Source organism: Equus quagga, chromosome 3 (assembly GCF_021613505.1).
Source record: "Equus quagga isolate Etosha38 chromosome 3, UCLA_HA_Equagga_1.0, whole genome shotgun sequence".
NCBI classification, from domain to species: domain Eukaryota; kingdom Metazoa; phylum Chordata; class Mammalia; order Perissodactyla; family Equidae; genus Equus; species Equus quagga.
Window position 1 is genome coordinate 143,822,458 of NC_060269.1, and position 12,232 is coordinate 143,834,689.

Consider the following 12,232-nt stretch of genomic DNA (forward strand, 5'->3'; position numbering starts at 1 on the left):
AAGGGTTTATCTTGTACAGAAATAATATAATACCTACCTACATAACACATAATACCTGAGCTTAAATGGAGAGGGCACTAGACTAGAGGCTCCATTCAGAGAGATAAACCCCATCTGCTGGGGTGTCCTGGTGAGTCTCACATCATCTCCCCCGCCCCCATGGGGAGCTGGCTAGGGCTGAGCTGGCTCAGGGGCCGGGCTACCTACACAGTCTCCAGCTGACACTGGTGCTCCTTTGTGGACTTCATAAGCAACTGGGTTCTAGAAGGTGCTTCTCCAGCAGAGCATTCCCCAGTCATAAACCTCCTATTGTTATATGGCTGGTTGAATGGCCCCTGCCTACCACTCACTTTCCCCATAGATGAGTAACAATGCAGGGGTGAGGTTCATCTTCTGTAACATCAGCCACTCTGAGTCCAGCCAGCCCTGGCCCAAGCAGGCCACTCTATGGCTTGGCTTGCAACTGGGCTACTGCATGTATTTTGTTGAGCATTTGCCTTTATGTTTTCTCATTCTTTTTGTTTGTACCATATAGGACAGTGGTATCTGTCTGTCTCTTCTTACTTAACTAGTTCTAATCCTTGCTCTGTCTCTAATTTACTATTTGGCCTTAAGCAAGTCACCTTCCATCTTTGGGTTTTAGTTTCTTTTCTATAAAAGTAGAGCGTTGGACTAGATAATTTCTAAGGTTGTTTCAAGATCTGAAATAATGTCTTAAATATCTAAAATCATTTAATCAAAATTTTAAAATGTCTATGTATTTCCAGTGAGGGAGAAAGCAAAATTTATGAGAATTAGAGAGTTTCAAATTTACGTCAAGCTTCTAGAGTTGGGGAGACAAGGAAGAAAGAAAAAGCATTGTAGGAGCCGTCAGGTTAAGGGAATGGGAAGCTTTGGGCTATACAAAGCTAAAGCCTGGGGAGGAGTGGGATGTCCCAACAATGAACTGGAGTTTCAAAAGCTGGACATTTTCCAATTTTATTCTTTGTTGCAGCCAATTGTGGTACAAGAGGAAAAACGTGATACTTGGTGTCAGGACTCCATTAGCCATTTTCCTTTGAGCCTCCGTTTCTCTCACATTTCTTCAAAATATCCTGTAGTTCTTTAAAGAGGGAAATAGGCTTACCTGAATGGAAGTTCAAGTTCTTCATTCCAGCTAGGGTTTGGCCCATCAGCCGTAGTTGTATGGCAAATAGTTCGTTGAAAAGAAACTTCTACAAAAGGACGTACTAAAACCTTAAAATCAAGAGCAAATTTTAAAAGCCCATTAACAGTTAGCTGAATTATTTTTCTCTTAGTAGAGATAGATTGTGTTTATTAAAGAGTATGTTTCCAAAGAAAATGAGGCAGAAAACAGACTATGAAGTTTCTAGGCAATTCTTAAAAACGTAAGGGCAAGCTTCTAAATGGAGATCCAGCATTTGGGTATTTCACCTGGCTGAGGGGGTAGTCAGCACTGTGGGTTGGACTGTGTGTGGTTGGAGAAGCAGCTTGCTTTTCGCTGAAAGTCCTTGAAGATCTCGGTGGCTGCTGGAATTTGCTGGGAGGGAAAATGTATGAAAGAAATAAATGACAGGGAAAGTCTCATTACATACCGAGCAGATGGTTTCTCCAAAGATGTATGGTCCTGGTGGTGGAGGACAGATACTCTAAGCGCATTGCTGCTTCAAAAGTCTTTTAGTATGCTCTGGTCCTCTCCAGTCACCTAGTGATTACACGAGCCTCCTGAACACCTATCCCTAGGCCTGCATGTCTGGTTTGAACAGAGGAGAGTCCTCTTTCTTCTCCTCTCCCAGGGAGTGCCTGAGTGGAGACCCTCCTTTTGCCCCATAAATGGGAGCCTCATCCCTTTCAGGTAGCAGAATCCTGAGCTTCCTGACCAGCCTGCCCTGTCTCCATCCAATTCTGGCCCTCTCCCACTGTATTTCCTTTGAACCTGCACTCTCCAGCAACCTTGAGCTACGTACCCAGGTAAGACATCTCTCTCTGGGCCTGCCAAGCCTTGCTAGGAAAGGGAGGCCGGGGATTCTTAGCTTGAGTTAATATCTATGGATCTTATCCTCTTTTTCTTTTGAGGTACTATTCCTTTTTTTTTTTGCCAAGGAAGATTCACGCTGAGCTAATACCCATTGCCAATCCTCCTCCTTTTTTTTTTTGCTTGAGGAAGATTAGCCCTGAGCTAACATCTGTGCCAGTCTTCCTCTATTTTGTATGTGGGAGACCACCACAGTATAGCTAGTGAGTGGAGTATGTCCGCACCCGAGATCCAAACCCACGAACCCAGGCCACAGTAGCAGAGCACGCAGAACTTTAACCATTTGGCCATGGGGCCAGGCCCATGAGCTGCCATTCTTCAACGAAGAAATGAAGGTCCTCTCCAAGAGCCTCTCCAAGATACCTTCCCCTCATCCTAATAACCCACTTGCATATTTGTTTTGAACTTTATGGTTTACTATGTGTTTCACGATCATGATGGGGCAAAGTACAAATTGTCTCTTTCTACCAGACCGTCTTACCTTTTTACAGATAAAGGTTTCAGACAAAGTATGAGACAGTAAAAGTGGAACATTGAACACAGCAGCTGCCAGAGAAAACCTTTTTCTCTTTGGTCCACCCTCAATTACATCATTACACAAACATTTGTTAAGTACCTACTATATACTTCAGGCCCTGTGTTAGACTCTGGGGCTGCAAAGACAAATGAGATACTTCAGCTCAGACTAGAATAGACAGCAAACGTGTAAACAAATAATCCTAATACAGTGGGATACATGTCAGACTAGAAGGATGGGTATGGGCAATAAGAGTACAGAGAGGGAGTTGAAAAAGCCTATTCAGTTTAGTTGCAAGGGGAGAGGGCTGAGATTAGGGCAGGCTTAATGCCAGAGTTGATATCTGAGCTGTCTTGATGAGTCTACACTGAAATGTATAATACATAAGATTGACTGTGTTTCCTTGTAATTATTTGAATGAACTGGCTTAACACTTAAAAAAAGACTCCACAGAAACAAACACATAGCAACGGAGATTGGTTTGGTGGTTACCATAGGGGGAGGGAGAAGGGAGGAGGGCAAAAGGAGTGATTAGGCTCACGTGTGAGGTGATGGATTATAATTAGTTTTTGAGTGGCGAACATGATATAATCTACACAGAATTTGAAATATATTACAATGTACTTCTGAAAGCTATATAATGTTATAATCCAATGTTACTGCAATAAAATTGTTATTAAAAAAACCCAAAAACTCCACAGAGACCAAAAATAAGAGAAACACCTAGATATTCTTTAAAAAAACAGCTTTTCAGGGGGCCAGCCCAGTAGTGTAGTGGTTAAGTTCGTGCACTCTGCTTCAGCAGCCCAGGGTTTGCAGGTTCAGGTCCTGGGTGCAGACCTGGCACCGCTCATCAAGACATGCTGTGGTGGCATCCCACATAAAATAGAGGAAGATTGGAACAGATATTAGCTCAGCGATGATCTTACTCAAGCGAAAAAAGGAAGATTGGCACAGATGTTAGCTCAGCGACAATCTTCCTCACACACACACACACAAAAAAACAGCTTTTCACCACACAGTTGAACTTTGGTGCAATCAAGGTGAAAGGTTCGAGCCATGGCTCTAGGAAGCAATGTTGTGGCACAGATTCTAGGGCTTAAGTGGACATTTACATGCAACAAAACATTGGGAATATTTGGTGATAATCAGATGTTCTATCATGGATGAAAGAATCAGTCAGTAAAAAAATAGGGCAAAATGGGGGGTGAGGGGTGAGGGATAAATTTAAAGGGAAGAAGCCAGAGAGGAAAGAAGATGCCAAAGGCTAGAATGATGCTCTGCTGTGCATCAGACAGTGCTGGATGACCCTGGGCAAGCCACTTACACTCCTTTACTTCCATTTTCCCCTTTGTAAAATGGAGATAGTAATAGTAATGAGAAGTAAGTGAAATAATACGTATGAAAGTGCCTAGCATAGTGCCTGGGACATGGTGAATGTACAATAAATGACAGCTTCCCTCGTGATGCTGGCAAGGGCACCCACAAAAAGAAGTTTTAATTCTTGGTCCTTCTACCTCTGTTCTCTAAGGGTATAAGAAACTCAGGCTCACCTTACCTATGGTTAAGGGATCCCCACTGCCCCCAGTGTACGGAAATGTGGTAGACATAACTCCTTTCTCTAAGCAGATAAAAGGGAAGTCACATTTTTATGCTCTTAGCACGTTTCAGAACCTAAGACATATACCTTTTGGGTAGCTGCTCAGCTCTCACCCACTTCCCCACCTTCAGGATGGTCCTGGTGATCCTGCTCCCTGGCTATAGGTAATTAGACTGGATCAACACCTTACCCAAGTTCGGATCTTTGGAAGCTGACGCTTGGTGTGTGGTACCCTGACAGGAGGGATCACCTCCATCTGATGGAGAAGAATGAAGCAAACTCATGGAGGGAAGCAAGCAAGAGAGACAATGGGGCCTCAGAAGAAACCATCTTAATCTTTACAGTCTACCATGTAGTTCAGCAGTACCGCTTGTCCTTGAGTTCTGAGATATTCCCAATAAATCCCCACCTTAGCCTAAATTGATCGAGTTGTTTCTGTTACTTGCAACCAACAGGGCCTTGACTTCAGCAAGAACCCCCTCGGCCCCCACAGAACAATGACTATGTTATAAGTGAGAGCAGACATGCATAAAGAAGCGATCGACTTGGCTGGGGTCCTGCACGTTCCATCCCAGGCTGTATGGAGGGCTCTCACCTTGTGATTGGCTTCCTCACCGGAATGTCATAAGCCCGGATAATGTTCACCAGCAGCTTTATGTCTCCATCAGACAGGTTTTGAACTGTCACCTTCTTCCGACCTTTTCTCCTTGGCCTCAGTGGTCGCTTTTGTTCTGCCAGCTTGAAAAGCCTCAGGCCCAAAATGCTAATAATTGTAGAACAGAGTTAGGACTCTAAGGGAAAGAAAGATCTGGAAAGTCATGGGACAGTTTCCCAAACTTTGCCCCAAGGTCCCTCACTGGCCTCTGAAAAACTCTGTCTTTTTAAGAAGGGTGGAAATTGTCAAGACCTTCTCCCAAGATGGGGGAGATCCTACTGCATAGATTATTAACATTTATTTTAGCTGCTACTGATCAGAGCAAGAGAAGCGTGTTTTGGCCCCTCCCTGCACCTCCTGCCTCGCTCTCTGCCCTTGCTCACTCCCAGTGCCTCAGACGTGCACCAGCTTTCCCACTCTGCCTTTGCTTGTGCCAGTCCTGCATGTAGAATGCCTCCCTCCACCTTCCTCCTCATCTGCCCACTCGGCTGCAGTTTTACCCACCCTTCAAGGCCAGTCTGTCCTCTTCTCTAGAGGCCCAGCCACAGCAGCTGAAGGGGCGCCCCCTCTCCTAAGCCCCTTGAGCCCTTGTTAGCCTGCTCCATTTATGTGACAGTTGATGTTTACAGCCTTCTGGGGGCACTTCCTGGGACACCTCGCTCCCTGGAGTTAGACAAAACTGGGTCTGAATCCTGGCTCCGCTCTTTGACTTTGGGCAAATTATTTCACCTCTTTAAGTCTCTGTTTCATCATCTGTAAAATGGGGATAATAATACCTACCTCTTAGGATTGTTGAGAGGATTAAGTGAGGAGGTGTATGCAAAGCATCTGGCACTGGTCTAGCATTAGCAGATGCCCTAAAATGGTAATAAGTTGGGATGCTGACAATGATTATGATGCCAGAGATTATGCTGGAGGAGGAGGAGGAGGTGGGGATAGGAGGAAGGCGGGGAGTCGGGGGGTGGGGAGGCGCCTTCTCTCATATCTCTCTACCTCTCACTGAGATGATATCCAAGAAACACTTCCGGGAAGATGAAAGCAACATGGTCAGTGAATCACAGGAGATAGGGCCGTGGAGCAAACTATTTAATTCTGGCCCAGAGACTAAACAGAAACACAGATATGACTTTGTATCTGGAAGCTGACATTACTGACTATGCCAAACAGCACAGAACAAAGCCAGCTGTGCGGAGCTGGCCCCAGGCTGCAATGCTCACACTTCTCTGCTTCCCTGCAAGTATTGGAGCTGGCCAAACAGCCTCCTTGACTGGAGCCCTCTTTCCAAGAGGCAAATGCCAGCTGGGAGATGACAGCCCCCAAGGGGCTTCCAGGAGCTGTTGCTCCTGTTTGTTCTCCAGGGTCTTCTGTCCCACAGAGCAGAATAGCTGCTATTTACCAGCACCTTCTGTGAATCAAACAGAGTGCTAGGTAGCTTACATATAATATTTCTAATCCTTACAGGTATAATATTTACCCCATTTTTCATATGAAGAAACTAGAAGCTCTGAGAGGTGGTATGATTTGCTGAAGGCTCCTAAGTAGGAGGGGAGCTGGCATTCAAAAACTCAGATCACTCTGACTTCACAGTCCAGCTTCTTCTTTTTTTTCTTTTTTAATATTTACATATATTTATTAACTAATTTAAAACAAAAATAAGCCCATTATATTTTAACACAAAGTAAAATATGAAAAATAACTATCTTGTCCCAAACAAAAAACAGTGTCAGAAAAGTGACATTGTTTTATATTTTTGCAAATCTCTTTTTCTGTGTATGTGATTTATTATCTGCATTTTATTATTTTAAAGTTTATTTTTATTGAGATGCAATTAATGTACAACATTGTGTAAGTTTAAGGTGTACAACATGTTGGTTTGATATATTTATCTATTGTAATATTACCCCCTTGACATTAGCTAATACCTCCATCACATCACGTGATTATCATTTCTTTTTTGTTGTGAGAACAATTAAGACCTAGTATCTTAATTGTATCTTAGTAACTTTGAAGTTTATAATACAGAATTGTTGACTGTCTTCACTATGCTGTGGGCTTACTTATCTACTAACTGAAAGTTTGTACCCTTAAATAACTTCTCCCCAATTCCCCCACCCCCCCAGCCCCTGGTAGCCACCATTCTACTCTCTGTTTTTATGAGTTCAGCTCTTTTAGGTTCCACATATAAGTGAGATCATACAACATTTGTCTTTCTCTCTGACTTATTTCACTTAACACAATGCAAAGGTCCATTCATATCATCACAAATTACAGCCCATCTTCTAAATCATTCTTCTAGGACACCTACCTAACCCCAACTTTGGGGCCTCAGAGAGACACCTTTGCCAGGCGTCCTAACATGGCACATCCCTTCCTTTGTCAGTACTCCCTCCCTCCCCCAGAGGTGGCTCTCCTCATGAGACTTTGCTGCCCTCAAAGCAATCAGCATAGGAGCATCTTGGTGGCTGGGACCATTAAATACAGAAACATCTTAGTTTAAAGGTAAGAATGAACCAAAATTAAAAGAAGAAAGAACATACCCTGAGCCTTCAGAACTTAATGCAGAAAGTAAAGCAGAAAAAAGAAAAAGAAAGAAAAGAAATGGAAAAACAGCATGAAAAATCGTCATCTATTTTAAGTATAATTTTCATGACTGAACAAAACATTCAGTGACTGGATTCTGGGCCTGGAATAAAGAAAGAGAGTTTGCATGAATTTATGTGGGCACAGCCTCCTTTCTGTACATGGCAAAGCCAAAGAAAGAGGGTAGCACAGTTTTTGGTCTCCTTCCCAACTTGGTGGTGAAGAGGAAGTACATGCACAGGAAATAGCCTTTTTTAGGAGATCAAGAGATTTAATCACAGAAGTTAATGGACTACACAAGACCACCAGTATAGAAAGTTATCTTTCATCTTTTATGCATCCAAGTTATGCATCCAAGTTGAGACAATTTGAGGATTATTCTAAATGACAGGGAGACAATCAAGCAAATACAGTCAATTCCCAACTTCTCTGTAAATACCCATTTTCCCCGCTGCCCTTACCCCTCATCAGACACACAGAATCTCTCTGCCTCCCAGCCGTGCTGCGGGAACCAGGCCTCCCCTTGCCACCCAGAACCTGAGTGCACTAGTCCTCAGCCACCCCCACTGTCCAGTGAAGGAAGAGTAAGGGAAAGTTGGCATTGGGAGATGATGAAAGCAGAAGTATGTGCAGGAGGGAAATTAGTTTGGCTGGAATGAGAAAATGGCAGAGGCTGGTGGAGTTGACCTGGAAAGAGTGGGATCTATGGAGTGTGATGGAGAGGATCTCCTGTGACTTGTTCTAACAGAAACCCCTCAACTAATGTAATCATTAGGCGACAATCAGGTTTTACCTGTTTCCAGCATTATTAGGACCCAAATGCATACCATACAATGATAAAAATCTTGTATTTACATGAAAATTTTAATATGATACAGTAAAAATAATTTTTATAAGAAATAGCAAAAGGTTTGTTTTTACCTGATGTTGGGAACTTCTTCTTCTACTATCAAATCAGCAAGAAGAAAATGGTGTTTTGCAATTAGGAAACGATTTATCACCGATTCTCTAACCTGGGGAAAGAAATAAGTTTTATTTAAAATGTTCTTGTTCTAAGAACTTCACAGTTCACCGCCCTAATGTCACCTCAGCTCAGTCCTCCTTATTTTGCCCCACAGCACTGATCTCTTCCTACTGTAAATCATCCGGCTTTCCTCACTTGTGTAAGCTCCCTAAAGGCAGAGGGTTTTCTGTTTTTTTTTTTTTTTTTTCACAGCTGTATTCTCTGGACCTGGAAAAGTTCCTGTCACATAAGATAGTAAAATTTTGCTGAAGGAATGAATTAACAATTATAAAACATAGGACCAGTCTCTAAGAACACACATTTCATAACTGATTCTTAAGTTCTTCCCCTATTCACACTGATTTACTGGTTAATTATTCTTTAAATAGAAGACCTCTTAAATGTCATAAATCGTTTTTTTATACATGAGCCACAGGGCAGATCAACTGGATGGGAAAAATGTACTGTAGTCACTGTAGCATTTCTTACAAGTGAAATTTATTGAAGGAAGGAAGGGAGGGAGGGAGAACAAAAAGGTATTTCAACTTTTTGGTGAATAGGGGTGGTTAGTATGTGATTTATAAAACTTTTTTATTGCAAAGATGATATGATGCAAACATTCAAATATTAGAAAAATCAGGACTTAGAAACTGAGTCCCTTGTAATCATACCTCATGTAAGATAACCACTGATAGTAAACTGAGATACATCCTAGTGTTTTCATATGTTCAAATGATGAAGATAGCTGGTAATTTCATGTCTGTGATTATGAGAAAATAAGTCTATAGGGGTTAAGTGACTTTTAAGTATCGCATAGGTACTTAAAAAAATAGAGACCCTCCTTCCCCAGTCTTAGGATGCTGGCTATTTTTCCCTCATGAGGACTGTTTAAAATGATTTTCCTTACCTGCTGGAGGTACTTGGCTACTATGGCCCTGTGGGTATCAATGTGGTCCTTGGTTTCAATTACATTTCTGTCTCGTAATCGTTTCTCATAATCCTAAAGTTAAAAAGGAATAATTTTATGATTTTATATACTGTCTCACATTCCTCTTGAGATTAGAGAATTATTTATCATATGTTGCTTAAGTCGTAAATGATGGTTCTAAATGTTTCTTCCACTTTTCTCAACTTTTGGTTCAGAACTGACCTTTGATACAGTATCCAGGATTCAGAGTCAGTTGATTGAACTACCTTATAAGTAGAAGAGAAATACGTAGAATAATTATAAGCTAAAATGTTCATGCAGGAAGAAATAGAGGCCACAGAGACAACAGAGAGAGTTGCTATAGTTCAAGATGCTACATTCAACCAAGCAACTTAGCCAAAGCCTCTGATTAATTTTTGCCTTTTCTATGTTAAGTAAAGCAATTACAAAAATTTAGCATCTGGCTGCAGCTGACTTAGATCACCTACTTAGAGGAGAGTAGTGGGTATTTTTGGTTTTCTCTGCTTAGGCCACTCACTGCACTTTCCTCTCTTTTTCTATCAATAAAATTCCATGTGGGCTTCGGGGAGCTGCGTTTTCTCCTTCAGTGCTTCTCTGATCACAGCTGAATGCCCAGGGTGGCCCATAACCCAGGCTGGATGACTCAAGAGCTGTTCCCCAAATTTTTAAACTTGGGACAAGAGGACACATCTCTCTCTCCTGGCTAAAGCTACTAGATGTGAACTTGGATGATGATGGTGACCATGCAGCCAAGTAGAGAAATCTGTCCAAAATGGGGGAAGATGAAGCCACCATACCAAGGGAAGCCCAGACAGGATGGAGAATTCAGGCCCTGGATCCAGTGTCCTTGAGGCACAGATGAATTCCTGCCACTCACACGTCTTAGATATTTAACCCTATTGTGGGATTTCATCATCCAATAAACTCCCCTTGGTGCCTGAGGTAGTTCAAATTGGGTTTTTATCACTTACAATCACAAGTCCAAACTAATACAAAGAAAAACCAAGTAACTAAAAATATACTCCAAGAGTAGTTTCTGCATGAAAAATCATGCTGGTATTAATTTCTCACGGCTCTCCATTTACCTCATCAAACACAAACCCATCTGTCTGGCTTTTGCTGGCCTGCCCCACCTACACAAGCATATTAATTCCTCCTCCCTCAAGCCTTTGTGTATCCTGCTGCCCCTGCCCAGGATGCACCCCTAGCCCCACCCATAGTCCCCTGCTTCCTTCCTGCCCCACCCACCCAAGGGTGCCCCAATTCCATCCAGTTTGCCCTGTAGTACTGAATTGAAGAGGCATTGAATTCCTGACTAAGGCAGGGTAATTTGCCATATTAACACTTGAAATATTTTTCAACCCTACAATTTAATTTTTCTTAGTTTATATGTCATTATATCAAGGCAAAGAGATTATTTAAACATTGAATTTAAGAAAAATAATGGAAAGGTTATGTTAAGTGCTGTAAAAGAGAAACCAATATGCTACTAGGAACCTAACAAGAAAAACAAAATACATATGCAATAGTAGCAAACAGCACAGCAAATATTTATTATTCTGTTAACGCCTCTATAGCAACTTCTTACCTGGAATACCTTTTCCATAATTTCTCGGTCATATACTGGAATTTGCTTATAATTTCGGAATTCTGGCACCTCTTGGCTTCTAAGACGAAGAAGCCTGAATCGTTTGGATCTATTTAATTCCTCATCTGAAACAAAGTTAAATTCCTGTTGTAGCTGTTCCAGTCGAAAGAAATCAGGGACATAGGACTCACCACTGGTTGCAACCTATGAAAAACAGAAAATGCAAAACTCTAGATGATGGAAAGATTTCCTCCAAAGAAACCTAGCACTGGAATGGAATGGAAGTTTAACAGTTTTAGGCTGAAAGACTTGAAACATCCTGCATTTCATTTTAAGACAAAATACATTAAAATATCATAATAATGAGGAAGATCCTATTATATTCATTTAGTAGCTATAAAAACTACCACAAATCATTTTTACAAAGAAATAAAAATTATGAGGTTCATTTTTGGTATGCCTTCTCCCCTAATGGATGTTATGAAAATATACAGACTGAAAAATGAGAGATTTATATCAGTGTATTAGTAGGTGCCTACTGCAAATAAGATTACTCATATACACAGTGTATATGAAATCAAATATATATATATTTGAAGAATATTTTCAAATATAACTTTTTACTATTTTTATGCACATATGTAGATAAAGGCCTCAGGGTCAGCTGATCAGCTCCACTTGGCTCCATGGCCATGCTCTTCTGTCTCTGAACAGTACCTCATGGCCTTAGTCATTGAGAAAAGTGAGCCAGAGATGGATCCGGGCAAACCCCCAGTGCCCCTGTACAATGTCACAGAAAGGATGCCTTCAGTGCCACTGAGAGGCTGAGCAGGTGTGGGCTGCACTCTGCCCAGGTGTCTGCTTGCCCCTCTGCTGGGTGCTTGCTAGGTGTAGCTCCCTGCTGGGCAGACAGAAAGCCAGGGAGCAGAGATTTGCTGGGGCTTTGTGATGGGAAAGTTGATCTTGTTGCAAAAATCCTGGTTCATAACAAGAGACAAGTCAGGAAGGCAATCCCTGTGTTTTGTCCTTTTATGGGAAGACAAATATTTAAAAAGAAAAACATGAAGGTGACATGTGTACTATATTATTGCTGATTTAAAGATAGTAATTGAAATTTGAAAACTGTACATGGAATGGAATACACTTTAAGTAATATGGTCTATTCTTTCTGATATTTCTCTTATCCACACTAAGAAGTATCATGTTGGAAGGAGAGTCTATAAAGACAAAATTCAGAATAAACCAAAGCTCGCTTTGGGACTTAGAAAGACCAGGAGAGAAGTGAAAATTTTCATCCTGGTTATA

The 12,232-nt window shown here is 41.6% G+C and overlaps 1 protein-coding gene across 6 annotated transcripts in view; it reads right to left on the reverse strand.

Annotated features, from left to right (window-relative positions):
• The window catches only part of CC2D2A (coiled-coil and C2 domain containing 2A), a 116,047-nt gene that overhangs the window by 23,044 nt on the left and 80,771 nt on the right, over positions 1–12,232 (reverse strand). For all 6 annotated transcript variants that reach the window (XM_046656590.1, XM_046656589.1, XM_046656591.1 and 3 more), the window contains 6 exons: positions 10,928–11,131; positions 9,298–9,390; positions 8,309–8,400; positions 4,748–4,915; positions 1,435–1,540; positions 1,127–1,236 (listed from right to left, as the gene is read on the reverse strand). In XM_046656590.1, coding sequence (XP_046512546.1) covers positions 1,127–1,236; positions 1,435–1,540; positions 4,748–4,915; positions 8,309–8,400; positions 9,298–9,390; positions 10,928–11,131 — 773 coding nt within the window. The remainder of the gene's footprint in view (positions 1–1,126; positions 1,237–1,434; positions 1,541–4,747; positions 4,916–8,308; positions 8,401–9,297; positions 9,391–10,927; positions 11,132–12,232) is intronic.